The 18108-nt window shown below is 41.8% G+C and overlaps 1 protein-coding gene across 1 annotated transcript; it reads left to right on the top strand.

Moving 5' to 3' along the window:
• The first annotated feature begins 9335 nt into the window (after positions 1-9335).
• Positions 9336-16827, top strand: LOC135880838 (protein NDNF-like). Its single transcript, XM_065407199.1, has 4 exons — positions 9336-9417; positions 11350-11542; positions 13999-14132; positions 15476-16827. Exons 1-4 carry the CDS (start codon positions 9336-9338, stop codon positions 16825-16827), a joined length of 1761 nt encoding a protein of 586 aa, XP_065263271.1.
• The last annotated feature ends 1281 nt before the right edge of the window (positions 16828-18108 follow it).

Here is an 18108-nt window from a genome sequence, read left to right as displayed (position 1 = left end):
GGCATGGGGAAAGGGGGGCAGGGGAGATATGGCGGATAGGGCAGTGGAGTGTAGGGGACCAGGGAAGGTGTAAGGGAAAGTTGGAGTCTTTAGCCTCTTAAACCAGTGGTGGATTAGGGCTGACGGGGCCTGTGCCCAGGGGCCCCAGCCAATTGGGGGGGCCCCAGAAAAATGAGCACCCCCACACTCCGACCCCACTCCTCAGCAGAAGTGCCAGGATGTGAGGGAAGCCCCAGTGCCCAGACCCCGGCTGCGGCCCGGGACTGGAAGAGCTCTAGCTCCCTGCCACCAGGGCCGGCTCTAGGATTTTTTGCCACCCCAAGCAAAAAAAATTTTGGCTGCCCCCCCGTCCCAGCCCTGGGCTCCTCGCCGCACCCCCCTGCTGCCCCAGTCCTGGGCTCTCCCCCCCCACACACACCCCCTGCCGCCCCAGCTCTGGGCTCCCTCATTCCTCCCCACCATTGCCCCCACACACACCTCCTGCCGCCCCAGCCCTGGGCTCTCCCCTCTGCCCCCCACCTGCACCCTCCTTCCACCACAGCCCTGGGTCACTGGTAACTCGCTCCCACGGCAGCTCATTCAGCAGGAATTTTAGATGTGCACAGAACACAGAGAGGATTGGTTCCCATATGGTTACAGAACTGAAGTAAAGTGGAACAATTTTCAACTTGAGTGATTGGAGGATATCTGGATGCGTATTATAAGACTGTCCTACATAAATGAGGAAAAGTTGAGGTGCCTTTATTATCTTTTGTTCCACTCTTTCTTTCTATGGGGAATTTGCCAATGCAATATCACTGTCTTCCTTTTAAACAAACAAACAAACAAAAAAGGCAATGGCTGTTGAAAATAGCAATTCCAGTCCTAATAACCACTGGGAAGCATTTCTTGCTCAATTTTATCCTACTTTTTCTACAGCAAGTTACAGTGGATCAGTATATTTGATTTGGGAGAAATGAAGTAACAGCTGCCCAAACTGAGCTTGAGCACTCCTGAATTTTGAGGTGTTCAAATCTGGAAGGCAGGTGCTGGGGGGGCGGGGAGGGGGCTGTGGCTCCGCAGGGGAGCACGGCAGCATGTATGCAGCAGTGTGTCTGGCGCTGCGCGAAGCCAGACACGCTGGTCTGAGTGGCACGGTAAGGGGACTGGGGGGTTGGATGGGGCAGAGGTTCGGGGGGGCAGTCACGGGCAGGGAAAAGGGGGGGTTAGATGGGTCGGGTTTGGGGGGGGCAGTCAGCAGTTGGATAGGCATGGGAGTCCCGGGGGTTTGTCAGGGGACAGGTAGGGGGTGGGGTCCTAGGGCGGAAGTTGGGGGGCGTCTCAGGAGGGGGCAGTTGGGGACAAGGAGAAGGGAGGCTTAGATGGGGTCCCAAGGGGCAGTTAGGGGCAGGGGTCCCAGGAGGGGGCAATCAGGGGACAAGGAGCAGCGGCGCTTAGATAGGGGGTGGGGTCCTGGGGGGCAGTTAGGGGCAGGGGTCCCGGGAGGGGGTGATCAGGGGACAGGGAGCAGGGGGGGTTGGATGGGTTGGGGTTTCTGTGGGGGGCAGTCGGAGGGAGTGGATGGTGGCAGGGTGGGGCTACCCTCCCTCCCTGTGGAGTGTCCTATTTTTTGAATGTTAAAATATGGTATCCCTACTCACAGTGCAGCTCTCCATTCACAGCAGGCTGCAGCATGAGGTCTCAGCTACCTCACTCCCTCCCCCTCTTTCCTGTTGGTAGTGGCCAACTACTGGGAATGCTGGGAAATGTAGTTTTTTCCCTGCTCCAGGGCTGGCTCTATAGGCAGGGAGCTAACCAAGGAACTACAGCTCCCAGGGCCTCCTGTTGGGTCTCAGCTCCCATGCTGGATCCCTGCCGCCCCTGCAAATGGGCTGCCCCAAGCAAGTGCTTGCTTTGCTGGTGCCTAGAGCCGCCCCTGCCTGCCACGCCCTGAGGGCTGGGGGAGCTCTCACTCCCTGCTGCGCTTTTGTGGGTGGGACAGAGCTTCTCCAGTCTTAGGGCTGCAGTAGGGGGACAGATGGGGCAGGCTGTGGGTGGAACAGGGCTGGGCCGCAGACGGGAAGGGGCAGAACAGGGTGGGGCCATGAGCAGGGCCACAGGCGGAAGGAGTGGAGAGGGGCTCCAACACTTGCTTTGGCCCAGGGCCCCACGAAACCTTAATCCACCTCTATCTTTAACCACTCTAAATGCTTAAAATCTCTAGAAATAAAACTAGAAGGACCCTGTATCTGGCTGGCCATGTTTGCCTGGAACCCCCCATCCTGCTAGCAGGTGTTACTGTTGATCCTGCTGGAGGAAGGTATGTGGGGTCTGCTACTCACTGAGAAAGCAGGTGGTTTGGTACCCCCTACGGATATAAGGGCAGTGAGAATGGCACTCTAGAGAAGTTCAGGGTGTGTGCTCAGTAGTTCAGAGAGATTAACAGGCCCTAGGAGCAGAGAAGCGCAGGAGAAGGCTTGAGCTAAGCTTTATGTTATAGTCATTTCTTTGTTAATGGAAAGCTCAGGAAGGGAGTGCATGGGCTTGGTTTTAGAGCAGTTTGGGAAAGGCACCTTCACTCTGTGATTAAGGTTTTCCACATGAATAAAGGCACCCTCTTCTCCACCTCTGTTCCCTTCCACTATCCATTACCCCAAGATCCCTATGGACCATATACACTAACCCAGTTCAAACCTTCAAGCTCACTCAAACTGTAAAATCCCTTACATGAAAATCTTTGCCAAAGTGACCAATTACTAGTCTGCTTGGAAAGGGATTTTCTTGAATAGGAAATGGGATTTTATTGCTCCTAGTAATTTGTTTTTTAATGTATACTTTTTGCAAATGTGAAGGCCAGAGTTGAAGTTGGGTGTGTGATAGAGATAGATGAAGGATTATATGGAAGTAGGGAACTGATAGGGTCCTTTAATTGTACATTTTCACACATAATATTTGAAGGGTGTCTTGTAACTGTAGAATTATCCTAAAAGAAATCACAATATTTTTGGTGGTTGTTTGACTTTATTGAAGCACACTTTCAACTTCCACCCCTTTTAAACTACATTTTTGTTTAGGAATAAAGTAAACACATAGCCTACTTTCCTTAGTGTGTGTGTGTGTGTGTGTGTTGTTTTTCTTGCTTCTATACTGTTTAATCACTCCTCTCACAGTACGTAGTTTGCAATGACAATTTGTGACAAAACTGTCAGGTTTTATTAGATATAAGAAAACTTATTCATTAAATTTCTACAATCAAACATTAAAATGTATACCGTTCCTGTGGGGACAGGAGAAGGGGGGGAAGAAATAACATAATCTCTGTTGCATATAAAATATTCATAGCTGAGCAGAGTGTCTGAACCCTAATGCTTAAAAATACAGGGCTGGGCAGTAAATGTGATTGGATTTCTTATAATCTAATCATTTTGCTCCATATGTGGCCCCCAATCTGTTTAGGATTGTTAAAATTCCTGTGTATTGTACTGCCTTCCCTGGAGAATGCTGGGAAGAATTACGGACAGCGTCTGGAACAGATGGGATGCCAATGACTCAAAGCCAGCAAAGACTAAAAAAAGAGGACAGTTGTTAACTCCTTCTCTGCCAGCTGTATTGGAGGGTTTGGGACAGACAAACTGATACAAAACATCCTGAATATCAAATGCTATTTAAATGTTAGGGCTCTTCAGAACCAACAGCTACTGTTAGTGAAGCTAAATGGTGGAAATATTGGCTATATTCAAATTGTCACAGCTCCATGAAGAAAGATGCTTTCCACAAAGACTGAACAAGAGTTTAAATCTCATTGAAACACACACAAAGAAAATACTTCTCCTTTAGAGTGGAGGTGCTGTAAAAATGTCTTCAGACTAATGCAAAACAAGGGAGTCTCCCTGCAGATAAATGAGATTTGGCAGCCCTGTACTTGAATCAAATGAAATAGTCTGGTTGCTCAGAGTTGCCTGTTTCTTTCCAACTTGTTGTTAAAAAGAAGCTCATATCAGTATTTGAGAACCTCTGCCGTATAAAATATATGGACATTCCTCTTTAATTGTGTTTTATGCTGGATTAGTTCTATTTATAATAATTTAATCCCATGACATGTATGACAGCGACACACTAGCTAAAAACAAAATATAGGATTACCCTATTAAAATGACACAGATTATGGGCAAAGTTGTCTTTTTCTGTGACCTTTTCAATTGAAGTTCCATGGAGTTGCTCAGAAGATTATGTTAAAATGAAAAACATCCATTACTTTTACACATATACACAAAATAAAGGTTTTGTTGCTTTTGTTGGCTCAGGCAGGAGTTTTATGTATGTTTCGAAGGCATGATTTAACAGAAATTAACCTAAAATACTAAGCACCCCAGGGTGGGAGAGAGGAAGGGAAATGAATATAGCAGTTGCATCTGAAGAAGTGAGGTTTTTTACCCACGAAAGCTTATGCCCAAATAAATCTGTTAGTCTTTAAGGTGCCACCAGACTCCTTGTTGTTTTTGTGGATACAGACTAACACGGCTACCCCCTGATACTTGATAGCAGCCCAGGTCCTTCAATATGTTTTTCTCTTTAATTCATGAAGAAGCGGTTAGTATCATAGTGCGGGACTTGAATTCTGGCTGGGGACTTGGCACGTTATTCTGTTGGACTGATTTTACCCTTGTTGAGGAACAAAGTCTGTCATAAATAATAAGGAATTTTCCTATTAAATCTGATACAGCGAGCCCGAGAAGTAATCTCCCAGCGTCTGCAAACTCCAAATCTTGTTCAGTAACCCTTTTCCTCCCCGTATCTCCCAGACTACTTGGAGGGGTGTGTGTGTGGGTAGGTGTGTGTTAGATAGTTTCCTACTAAAATACTCTTCAAAGCTGAGTTTAGTTTCCTTAGTTAATGGGTCAGACCTAAGCAGAAAAAAAAATCATTCTAAAATATAAAAACAAAGATGAATTCTTCAGAAATGAGGCTGCTGAAAGGAAAAATCTGCACCTGTATTTTTAACAGATATTGTAGTCAGAGCCACATAATGCCACAGATAACTTTACATACAGCATAGGCAGACCCTGGAGTGGGGACATTGGAGCCAGAACATGAAAAAGCAATGGGTTCTGCTCCCACAAAGCTAATAGGGAATGCCAGGACAACAGCTATGCCAGTCAAAACAATCACATACTACAAGAAAAAATTAGTATTGGACAGTCTAGCTTGTTTCCTCTTTTCTACATGCAGCTCCCTATACCTATGGCATATTTCTCTGATTTGGAACAGGCTTGGCTTGCCCTTATTGGACAATCCTCAGAGTGTTTATGCATTGCCAGCGTTTGACAAAACATAAAAGAAATAGGAACAACTGTTCCAGTCATTAGGACCATATACTCCAAGTCCGACATGTGAGTGCTTTTTAAGCACCAGAATTTTGTTCACACTTCCCTGTCACAGCCTCACAGGGAGATATAATACTTGCTTGAGCCCTAATGGGTATCTAAAAAGATCTTGTTTCTGAACAGGAATATTAATCATGTGTGTTAATCACTCAAGGACATATTAATTCAGGTAGCTGGCAGATACTGATTCCAACCAGTTAGCAGGTGGGAATTCTAAAGAGGTGCCCTCTTTCTATATTCATTTAAACAAGTTGGAAGTCATATTTCTTGCCAGAAACAAAATATGGCAGCTTGCCAGACATGAAAATATCAGGTGTATTAGATTATACAATGGCGCAACTGATCAGGCACAGAATTAACCCAACGAAGTTAGTGTAGCAAAAACATGAAAACATTTCCCTCTCCCTCCATTGCAATCTGACCTAGGCAATACACAGCAGGAGTTTTTGGAAGGGGGAATGACCATCTGAGGGGATCAGTAACATAGCACAGAACTTTCCTCCTTTAGATCTTTAAACACAGGTTGGTAGCCACTCTAGAGCATTATCATCAGATGGCCGTTTGGAGATCTATGTGAACTGGGTTAGGAAGGTCTGTGTCAGATAGCCACATAACAAAAAGCTCCACCATGTTTTGCACCTTTGTTAGCAGTCATCCAGAAGGGGAATACCCGAACACGTAGGGACAGCCCCCCACACTGGTATAAATCAGCATAGCTCCATTTTGCTGATTTGCTCCATTGCCAGTTCACACCAGTGGAGGATCTGGCCCTTAGATTCCCAATCATTAAATGGGCATATAACATGGATACCTTGCTGCAAAACCCCAAAATAATGGATTCTGTACTTTACTCCCCCTCTGTTAAGTGTTATATCAGGATCCTGGACTTTGCTCTTGGAACTGGGGAGTTCTAAAGAGGCACAGTAATTTGTGTGTGCCCCTTCCAGCCCAGTTGAGATAATTATGTAGTTTATTAGAATTATTATACTACAACTAGCTATAGCACTTTGCACCCAAGGATGAAAGTAGTTTACAGATATAAATAAAGACTCACAACACACCTGCCAGGCATTAACTGAAGAGCTAGATTTCTTTTTTTCCCCAAAAACATTTTTAATGTGGTGACAGATTTTCATGGACTATAATTCTCAGTGCAGAGTGGAAAGGGGCCTGAAGGACTTTCCTATACTTGGATAATTACCTAGGGTATCAGCTCATCTATTAAAGTGGCATAACCATCTGTCATCCAGGAGGTGGGTTGCAAGGTGGGGGCATTGTCCCTCCAGAAATTCATAGGACCAAACTGTGGGCCCCTGGTGTTTTTATGTCTTCCCATAGTCTGTGCCTCCACATAAACATTCACACTCACTCAAAGACTCCCATTGACTTCACTGGTAGGCCTATGTCAATAGCTATGAAATGGTCTGAAAGAGTAATTGTAGTGGGCCCACTCCATTAATGACACATGTGTGAAACATGCCTTCCTTGCTTTTGTATCTTCTGTGGATATTGAATTGACTTAATCAACATGTCTGTCCTTTGGGCCACTGGGCTCTACTCTGTGCTGCTCCTATTTCAGGCTAAGGCGCATCTCCTTAAAAGTCTATTTAGACGTTTCTGCTCATGAATGTCTACAGATCTCAGGGGAAAGGCCCCCCTGATTCCTTTGATGTAACTGATACTCTCCCAATGTCCTATTATTATACATTCCTTGCACATGTTCCAACTATTTGGGCAAACCTCATCTATCTGGGTTCTCCCTTGCCACACCTACCACATTTCAGGAAATGTCTTGTTCTTTAGAGGCATTCTCTTTCTTTCTTGTGCCTCTTTTTCACCATGGAAACATTTTATTGGTTACTAGTTGCACAATGCTTTCTTGGCTTCCTCATGAGGTGTCTTGCAATTTCATTAACTCAGAGGGCTGTTCCTATTGCATTGCCTGTTCTGGAGTTAGCACAGACATTAACCGTGATTTTTCTGAAAGCTCCTTGTTTAAAATGATCTCCCATGTGTTCTTCCTTACCAATAGCAAAGTCACAATACGCTGCTTGTTCATATAGTGCCACACTTTCTCTGCATCCCTTTGGTAAAAGCAAGGGCATTCATGGATTCTTTGTGGAAAGAAATGTTCATTAAACATGTTAAGAACAATACCATAGTTATAGCTTATTGGCTTCCACCATGAAGGCAAACAATTTATACATATTTTTGGCTTTGCTCCCTATTGCATAAATGAATGAGCTGACTTGTATTTTGCCGATTTCTGTGTTAAGCTTCTTTGTTATGCAGAAGCTAGTAAAGTGCTCTCTCCACGTTGGCCACTCCATGGGTTTAGCAATCTCAGAGTCTTGCAGAGGGTTAAATTTTGGCCTTTTCTTGACTTCTTATTTATGTTGGCTCAAAATGAATCAGCTTCTGACACCATGTCACGTGACAGTGGTAAAGAATAACAGTAAGAGTCACTTCCTGCAAACATTGAATAACTTTAGAATAAGGAAAACCATATTGGCCCTAAAACTTCTCTCTCTCCCTCTGCGTTACTACATAGTTCCATCCTAAACCCTCACCCAGCTTCCTACTGCCTGACTTCCTTCACAGAGTTTAAGAAACAGTACATATTCCTCATGAAAGAGAGCAACATGCACTCCCCTCAATGTCTGCTGACAGATGCCAACAAGTACAAGCAGCAAGGAGACCTGGCCATGCCTCTGGCCTCGTGCAGATGGACCATGCCTATTTGGGACCATGGAGTATCACTGGGTGTGATATCTAGTCCCACTGACAAAAGCAATTTTTTTGTGTCCTATGTGAATTTTTTCCCCTGCACCTTTTCTCCCCTGGCTTCCCAGCCAGAATTAGCCCATAGACTTCTAGAGTTTCTTTCCCACACAGCTTCAGGAATCCAAGATATCTGCACAGCTCTGCTCAGAATTGTTCTTTCCAGACTGGTTTTAAAAATTTCAGAGCAGTCCCTTCCTCATAACTTTTCTCACTTCCTTTTGTGTTTGAATTGGCACCCTTTGGGACATAAAAAATACAGAAATTAAATACATCTGAAATAATATGGAACTTCTCCAGTGCTGGGGATATTGCAGGTCTAAGAAACTGCACATTCCACCTCCTATTTCAAGGGATGCATTCAGTTTGAATGAGATTGGGAATACTCAAAGGGCAGTTTAGAAGGATCACGGAGCCATTAATACAACACTATAAGTTTCATGCAGAGATAGCTATGCCCCATAGCTGGCTAATACTGTGGAATAAAAGGAGTTAAATGTGTTCACACTCTCTTTCTCTCTCACCCCCTCCTCCTCTCCATGCATTTCTGTCAAAGACCCAATCTCTGGCCAGCCACCGGTGGGATTAGGCTGCTTTAACAGTCTGGCTGACACCTTGTGCAAAGAATAAGGTCTCACTGTCTGAGGGAGAATACATGCATGCACTTTTTTCCACAGAAGACATTTGAGAAATGAAACAACAACTTAGACTTTGAAGATTTCAAAATTACACAGGTTACCAAAAAACACAAAAACCCTCCCCTTTTGAAAGACTGCAGGCATTTTAGTTAATGTCTATGTGGGAGCCATATGGAAAAATCAATTCTGTCCTCTTAAACTGGTTTCACAGTTTTGGTTTTCATCTATCTACAGAGATCTGAAAAGTCTATGTTGTTTTGTTTTCTTTTGCTTCTGCAAATAAGAGAGTGGTCTGAGGAGCATCTGTCTATAAACACAATAGGTAAGAACAGTTGGTTTTTTTAGTTTTTGTTTTCTTTGTTTTTGCAAAAGGTGTCTCCAAGAATCTGAGAGTATGTTGTCTGTGTAATCAAGAGAAGTCAGCCTTTAGGATGATGTTCTATTAAGGATAAGCTGATCATGTATGGTGTTTGTTTATTTGTTTACTTGTTTGTTTTTCTTTCCTAGACAAAAAAAACCCCCAAAAAACAAAAATACTGCAGACACTATGTGAATGTTGTTTGCAAAATACCATTTAAACAGCAGCAAGAGTAAAAGCTCTGAAGTGCTGGGCAATTTGGATGCCTTATTAAAAGGTAAAGAAAAATACTTCCAGGGTTAAATTTTGAGCTAATAAGCTATAGTTAGAACAAAAGAATGGCAAAAGTGACAGAGAAACATTACCATCAGAGGAAAAGCTTTATTGTAAAGGGATTTACGCAAGTAATCAAGAGGAAGAATAATATTCTCAACTCTTGCTAGACTTATTAGCATAGTTCTATATTTTATTCGTCAGGTGTTTTAAATGTTACCAACACGTTTTCAAAGTGGAATGGAAAGGGATATTAAGATGGTAAATAGGATGTTCTGTAGTATCATAGCCTGTGAGACATACTAGTTATTTTGGAAATCACCAATGAAAACAAGTTTTCCACATGATAATCTGCAAATAGATTCAGAACTATACTTAAATGTACAGGACCAAGATGGAAATAATAAAACTCTGCTCCACTTATAAATATTATTGTTAATGAGCAGTAGCTCAGCTAAGCTGTAGACTTTTTGACTTTCTGAGTTCTTCTTAACACAGGCTACAAAAGGAAAGTGCCAGTCACAAAAACTGTACAGATTATAAATCATGGATTCCTCATGTCACAGATTATTTTTCTTTTATACGCTCTTCTTTTACTGGCTGATAATCACATTTGCTGATGTCTTTACTCCTTCCTATTGCTTATAAGTTGCAAGAGGTTGTCTTTTTTCAAAAGAGATACTGCTCACAGAGCACCCCCTGCCTACCAACGCACTACCCTGCATTTCACATCAGTTTTGAAGAGACTTGTTCTTCTCCCCTTCTCTCAGGTCCATCACTTCTCTCTCTCTCTCTCTCTCTCTCTCCTTAGATTAATGTGAGGCAGATGGAAAAATACTATGAGGATAATGAGCAATCTAACACAATAATACACTGCAAAAAGTTCCAGTACTTACTTAACCCTTTTTATCTGTACAACATAGGTGTGGTGTCTCATTTTTAACAGCATCTGCATTTTCACAGACCCCTTGCTGGAACTGCCTAAGCCTCACATGCTCCTTGACTACATTCCCTGCAGATAATAAAGTGTCTCAGCAAAGGGGAAAATATGACATTTTAAAAGTCTGAATCAGAGGGACATGGGTGCAAACTACCATTAGTTTAAAACAGAGAGACTGCAGAGATTAACTGGAAACATGCTAAAGTACACCTACTGAGAGAGAATGCTGGAAGGAAGAAGATATAAAGTGCTGGAATTTCAGAACTATTTGTCCAATCGTTGCATTATAATACAGGCTTCCTCTAAATAAAAGACACAAAAAATTTAAAATCTACTAAATCCCAACACATTGTCTCTCACCTGGGGTCTACCACCTTCTTCTCCATATACTCTTTTCCCTTTTATATCATTTGTTTTCTGTGCACATACCTGTAATCCTGATGAATTTACAATCAGTATGAAATAAAAATAGAATTACAAAAAACACAGGTGGCAGCAGCATTAGGAATACAACAGATTAGCACTAATTTGTGATTGGGAGACTCCTTGCAAATTACTGAATCTGTAAAATTACCAAGTGAACTAATGCAATAAATAAGCCAGGATAAGGTATCTTCAAATGTATTTTGTCCATTCATTTGTCAGCTGTTTTTAGTTTTATTGATAATTCTCTTCTTCATATTATACTCATGCAATATATACCCTGTATTATACATATATTTGGTAATATGAGACCTTACTACAGCTTCTGCTATTTAATCTTTGCTGAGAGCGGGGACGAGACTGAGACATTTCTCTGTGAATATAAATGATTTAGCAAAGTGCAGATTAGCAGCATTCTGCAGCACACTGATTTTTTTTACCATTTGTGACAATAATGATTATTGGCAAAGCACAATGAGAGGTACATGAAAGGAGAGGTGTTTGTGGTTGTTCGTTTGTTTTGTTTTCCCAATGGTAACAATCGCTATAAACTTTTATTACCCCAACTTGTAGTGCTGAAGATGTTCAGATTCTGGATTTACCTGCCTTTCCATCTTCTCGTGGCCATGTGTTTGTGTCATTCTATAAAGGTGCCCACCAGTTCCCAACACAGCTTTAAGAGTGATCTCTTCAACTGTAATCATTCCCTGATTCTTGCAGACGGTAAGGAAACCACAGTCCACCTGTTGAAGGATATACCTAAAAGGTAGGAGCAAATCATTCAATACAAATTCGCATATGTTATTTTTCATTTCCTGCCCTATGGCACATGCAGACTTGCTACTGCTAATATCAAGGAGATAATTGCTGTACACTCCCTACCTGCAATGCTCTGTCAGTGCTACCTTTTGTACCCTGAGCCAAGCAATGCAATATTGCTGTCCCTTGAAAGTATCTTCCAATATCTCCTTCCAGCCTTCTCTTTCTTTTTTTGCTTTCTTAGTTGAAAAACTTAACTAGAATCTGGAGTGATTTTTTAAGATAGATTTCAGCTATGTATATTCATTGTAAGATTTTTCCCTATTTAGCTCTTAATTGATGCAATTACTGCTGAGTTTACATTAGGCTCCAAATGTGAATAGCTATTGCTGCATATCCAGGTGATATCTTAATCAGTTGACCTACAAAACTGTAGGAGCACCAGGGCCTCAGGCCAAAGTCAGTTGCAAATATTTTTCCTCAATAAATTAACTACCCAAATCATTACAATAAGTGTATACTTTAAAACTGAAAATCAGCTTTCAGATGTACTGCATGCTTAGCTGTGTATTTGGTGAGCAGTACTAAAGCTTGCATAGATCAAAAGAATTTTTAATATGGAAATTCCATTGAAGGTTAACCTGGACTTCACAAAATGCCTGTGAATTTTGTATGTAGTCAAATCAGTGTGTGTGTGTGTATATATATATATATATTTATACATATGTATGTGTGTGTCTGGTACCCTGTATCTACCTCAGATAGATATCTGGGAAGAGATGGCCTTTAACAAGATTCAGCCAAAATACTCCTTGGACACTAACCAACATTATTAGTGTCAATAGATCTGATATACATTCCTGCAGAATGGTCAAAGAGCAGCGGGTAAGCCAGATGGCTCAGTCCTGATGGGCACTGTGCAGAAAGAAAACAGGACACTGCACATGTAGTTATATAACAAAATTATGACTACAAGAATGAACCTAAGAATTCTCCCTGTTAAAGGGACATAGAAATTGAAATTCTAAGAGAAAGGGGGGTTTATAGCATGTGGTTTAACAGGTACATATCAATTTCCAGATTATTTTTTTTAACTTGGTTCAGCTAGAATAAAGGCTTGAAGTATGCACTTAATTATAAGCACAGAAAGCCTCACAAGAGCCTTATAGTTTTCCAAAGATCAAACATAAAACCAGAAAATTCAGAGCCCAGGTTTAAATTAAAAGAAGATGAAACATTTGAAAAATATGGAAATACTCAGTGGGAACCCAAACAACTTTAATTCTGGCCCAGTAGCAATACCCCGAAAATATGTAAAAACTCTCTGAGGTGACCTTATGTGTCCATAACATCTCACCAATGAGTACAAAGCTATAATTACTTATATTTTATTGTACTGTGATCTAACAGAGTCCACCTGTCTTTATGGCCATACTCAGTCCACTGAGAGCCTGAGCAGACAAAGAGCAAAGGAGTAAAGCTGGAGATTAGGCTTTACTGGAATCAGTCAGGAACCGATGTCACTTTGTACCAGTGATACACAGTGGGCCAAATTTTCAAAGTAAATATGTTAAATTGAACTCTTGTTAGGTTAGATTAAGGATTCCAGGGAGGGTTCAGTATGCTAGCAGAGTGGCAAGTACATTTGTGGTGCTACCCAAGTGCATTTCCACCAGTAGGCAAAGGTAGAGTTAAGAAATTGAATCTCTGTATAATCATCACTTTTGGGGCATTGAGTGGGAGCTACTTCCCGTATGCATGGGAGGCATTCACTGCCCATATAAATTTTGTATCGAGTAGCTTTCATGGATGTCTTCAAGCTATGTATAAGCCTCCAGATGAGCAGAGTAGACTCATTGCAACTAGAGAGACTAGTGGCATGTTGGGATGGAGAGCTGAGGAGTAGCATCCTCACACTGCCAATCAAGAACAAGTAGAACTAGGTATGAAATGGATCCTCTTAGTCTCAGACCTTTGGAAGACGGAGTGATGCTCACATACTATATTATTCTTACAGAACCCATTGCTGGTTGCTCCAAGCAAGAAACCTGGGTATCACATTTTGGTAAAACACATGCTTGTTTCCCTAGTGTTAGCCTGGGAATGGAGCTCTAATAGAAGTCACTTTCCTAATTCCATTATACCATAGTATTTACTTGTCCCATAGAGTCTAAAAAGTCAGTATTGTGGAATACATCTACTCGGTAATAAATAGACAATATTGAAGAAAACCTTTGTGGATTAGAAAGAAACACAATATGTATTCTTTTTACATAAGAAAATGTAGAGCACTCTCTAGGCTATTGCTTTAATGTACCTAATAGTAGAATTGTCGTTATTACCTACAGTGGAATGTAGTTTTTAGATCTTCAGTATGAATGGCTAATTACTTTACCTGCTGGGATTCTGCAGTATGACTGTGTTTCTTAATGCCTTCAGTTCATTTTTAATCCACATTTTCAGGTACTGTTTCATTCTGGAGGAAGACAGAGCCCCAGCTCCTTTCACGGTAACCGTGACACCCTGTGATGTTCCCATTGAATGGAGTATACTGGTACATAAGGCATCAACAAACTTCCTTGGAAAAGCAGCACGTGGTAAGAGCTAAATGGAAGGAACCTTAAATCTGTCTGATCACTGCAGGAGGGAAAGTAGCCCATTCATAAGAAGTGCCACCAATCTAGGAAATCTCACTACCAACAAAAATGGCCTGGGCAAACTTGAAGTTATAGGTCCAAATCTCCCTTCCTGTGGACTTACCTGTGGGTTTGGAAAAATAGGACCCAAAACTCCACAGGTGAAATCCTGGCCCTATTGGAATAAATGGTATTTTTGCCATTGACTTCAATAGAATCCTGCAAGATAAAATTCAGTTTCTGACGCATTCTCTTCTCAGGGTAGTGTAAGGAAAGGACAAGTTTATGGCCACAGATGAGGATACTGGCCCTTGTTCCCTCCACCATAGCCATGTGCTCGTATTCTTTCGGAAGTGTAAGAGAAGCTGAGGTGGGGGAGTTAACAGTGCAATGAGCTTTGTTAATCTGGAATCTCACCTGGATATCTGCCAGGCTGCTAGGGGAGCATGGAAAATAGTGTGGCTACTCCCCAGTTCCACTATTAACAACTAGAACCCACCCCAAAACCCAAGGACCCTAACTACACAATGTTCATATGGAGAGTGTTCCATAAGATCAGCAGGGAGGGAGGGAAGTGCTCTTGACAGAGTTGTCTCACACCCTTCTTTGTGTCTCAGACCTCTTGGGCTGGTATTTCCTCTTTTCTGCTCTTTGTAACAATGTGCAGCAGAGGAAAGAATTTGGGTCATTTCTAGTTCCCTGGGAATACAATGTACAAGGCAATAGGCATAGAATAATCTGGAGCTATGTTTCCCTCAAGTTAAAAGAAAACTTAATTCTCTTTTATAATTTCCAGAATCATTTCACAGGTTTAAAAAAAATAACATTTTTTTAATTATTAAAAAAGCTAGACACTGCCAGAAACAAGATGTTAATTAGCAGGGAGATGCACTTGTCTAGTTAGCTCAGTGGGCATTCCTTCAAAGCCTCTGGCTTTTTTTGTTCATACAAGGCAGGTAAAGGCACAAAATCAGAGTAAAGGAAACTCGTTCTACACAAAATGTCAGTGTCCTAAAGTAAAGTACAGGAAGAAACACTGACAGAAAGTGAAATGTTGCAATGACATCTGGTACTATATAGGTCAATATATTTGCAATTGGGAGTTTAATTATAGTCTGTTTGAAAAAATTATTTCTCTCTTGCAATATTAAAAGAATAGGCACTAAAGCATAAAATACTAGTAGCAAGAGGAATTTCTCTGGCATATGAATAATAAAACTGAGAAGCTAAGTGATGAATTGTTGTGGGGCATGAAAAGAAAAACAATTGGGTCTGCTTTTGACGAGTCTGCTTTTCACGTGCAGGTGATTATGACACTCTTGAAGCCACAAAATCGCAGAAGATTCCAAAGTTGGTGTCCATGATATTTAACTATAAAGGAAATTCTGTGGAGACTTATATGGGTATGTCTTCCTATTCTGCTTTCTATATGCTGGAGTTCCTATCAATTGAACGAGACACACACATTACTGTATACTTAACAACTGACACAACATCTGGGCATCTGTATCCAGAACTTCCATTAGATCCACGCATAGATGTTATCGGTATTGGCCATGCAACTGTGACTCTAGCTTGGAAACACAGCCCATCGGTCTTAAAGCACAAAGAAAACATCCAGTATTGTCTTCTCGTCAATGAAAAACACAACTACAAGAGTTTATGTGCAGCTGAGACAGCTATCAGATCTTCAGGTATGAAATCGCCACCAGCGCTAGCTCTTTCTCTCTTTCCATATCTTCTAGACCATCAACAGGTGATGATACTGTCCAATAGTGAATTAAGTATCATCAACAGGGTTAGTAATGGGGAAGTGAGGCAGATATGCATGGGCACCAAGAATACTTATACAGTGCCCAACCTTAGACCCAGCACTCAATATTACTTCGATGTTTTTGTAGTCAACCTCCTCACTAATGCAAGTGCTGCCTACACTGGAACATTTGCAAGAACTCTTGAGGAACCTGAGCCTAAAGTTATTGAGCTGAAGGATGGGAAGGTAATTCATCTAACCCTGGATGGGAAAAAGCAGAAATTCTATAGCTTGCAGTACCAGGCTAGACACAAGAAGATCCAATTCATCTTTCAATCTTGTAGTGGCCAAGTAGGGGTTCAGATAACAAGGAATGGTAAAGTACTGGCCTCAGAAAACATTGCAGGCTTCAGACATTTCTCACTGAAGGGAAAGCTGCTGGACACATATTTGGTGCAGCTAAGGTCCATGGACCATACTAATTCTTCTGTGAAAGTTCAAGTATCCTCTCACTTCCACAAGCCTTTTTTCCCACTTCTTCCAGAAAGCTTAAAAATCAAGTCCTTCAGTAAACTGAGGACCTGCAATTCAGTCACCATTGCCTGGCTAGGAACACAAGAGCAGAGCAAGTACTGTGTGTACAAGAAAAGGATCAAAGAGGATCAAGTTTGGATGGAGGTGAGGAGCGCAGACAGGTGCTCAGGGCCCAAATCCAGACACAACTCTGAGAAAGTGCTGTGCAAATATTTCTATGATATAAATCTACGACGAGCAGTCACCACACAGACCATCAAGGGATTGGAAGCAGGGACTCTCTACCTGTTTGATGTTTATCTAACTGAACCTTCTGGGATCCCGGTCAGGTATCACAGTAAAGTTGTGAAGACCAGGAAAAAATGTTGAGGGCTTTTCAATAAATGTTTTTCTGGTAGATAAATAAGGAGCAAAATGAAAAACATGCACAATAAACACCAGTGCTCTGTGCAGTTCAAAATATATTGGGGCATAACACACAATTATTAAAGCTGCAAGATTTGTGGGGAAAGAATTTTTTCAACTGTCTAGAAAATTAGGCTCACTCTGGCATCTTTTTTCCAATATAAGCTTCTCTCTCAATTGTCTCACATTGACAGCAAAAACAAGACTAAAACAAATAGAGACACTTGGAAACAATGGATTCACCCCATGACATACAAGAAATCAGTCTGGAGTGAAATGAACTAAAATGGACCTGAAATCAAATTCATGTTGTTAAATACCTTTCAAGGAGTATTGAACTGTTACTTTAAAATCTAACGTTGTTTTTTCACTTTGCATACCTCAGTAACTGTCAATGAGGGACTGAGCGATACCACCAGAACGACTGTCTCTGACAGATTGACCTTTCCCTGCCAGTTGAGAGATTTGCTTGTGAAGGCAAATGGACAATGGACTGGTATTGCTGCAAAGCATCTCTCATGCACAAAGGTGCAAGACTGATAAAAGTGGTGGATCGGGTGTCCAGCTGCTGCAGCTACACATTCTAGTCAACTGTAATTACAGGAGATTCTCAAACAACCACATCACAATTACCTGCATATTTGAATTGCATTCATTCCTGTGGAGAAGTTATTCTTGTTTAGAGATGGACCTGACTCACAAAGTTTGGACCGGAAATTGAATCTGAATTTCCCCAAAGTTGAGGGTGTTTGAATACAGTTTGCTGGTTCTGCCCATATAGAGAAAGACCTGAGTAGGGAAGTCTGAGGAGAAGGAAGATAGTTCTGATCCAAACTGTTCTAGTTCAGGTCCATTGCTACTCTTGTTTGGGTTTATGTATTCTATACATACATATACATTGTATAGACAAGGTGCATCATCTTTGAAGCTTCAGAAATAAAATATTTCTTGCAGCAAGACAGGGAGGGCTGAAAACATTATCACTAATCCTTCCTCCTCCCCACAGAGAGATTCGCACATGCTAAACGCCCCACTGCATGTATTATTTTACTCTTACAATGGGATACATGAATTCCCGCCCCATAATTTCTGACCCTGGCAAACACCAGCACTGTGCAGAACTGCATGAGGATCAGTTTCCCACAAGCTCACGTTCCGGTTGCCCTTCCCACCGTGCCCACACACACACAATCCTACGCAGGCACCTCAGTGTGATAGGCTCATTCCTTCCTTCCGTGCAGCCCC

Source organism: Emys orbicularis, chromosome 7, assembly GCF_028017835.1.
Source record: "Emys orbicularis isolate rEmyOrb1 chromosome 7, rEmyOrb1.hap1, whole genome shotgun sequence".
NCBI classification, from domain to species: domain Eukaryota; kingdom Metazoa; phylum Chordata; order Testudines; family Emydidae; genus Emys; species Emys orbicularis.
Note: the sequence above shows the minus strand (reverse complement) of the source record. Positions and strands in the feature narration are given on the sequence as shown.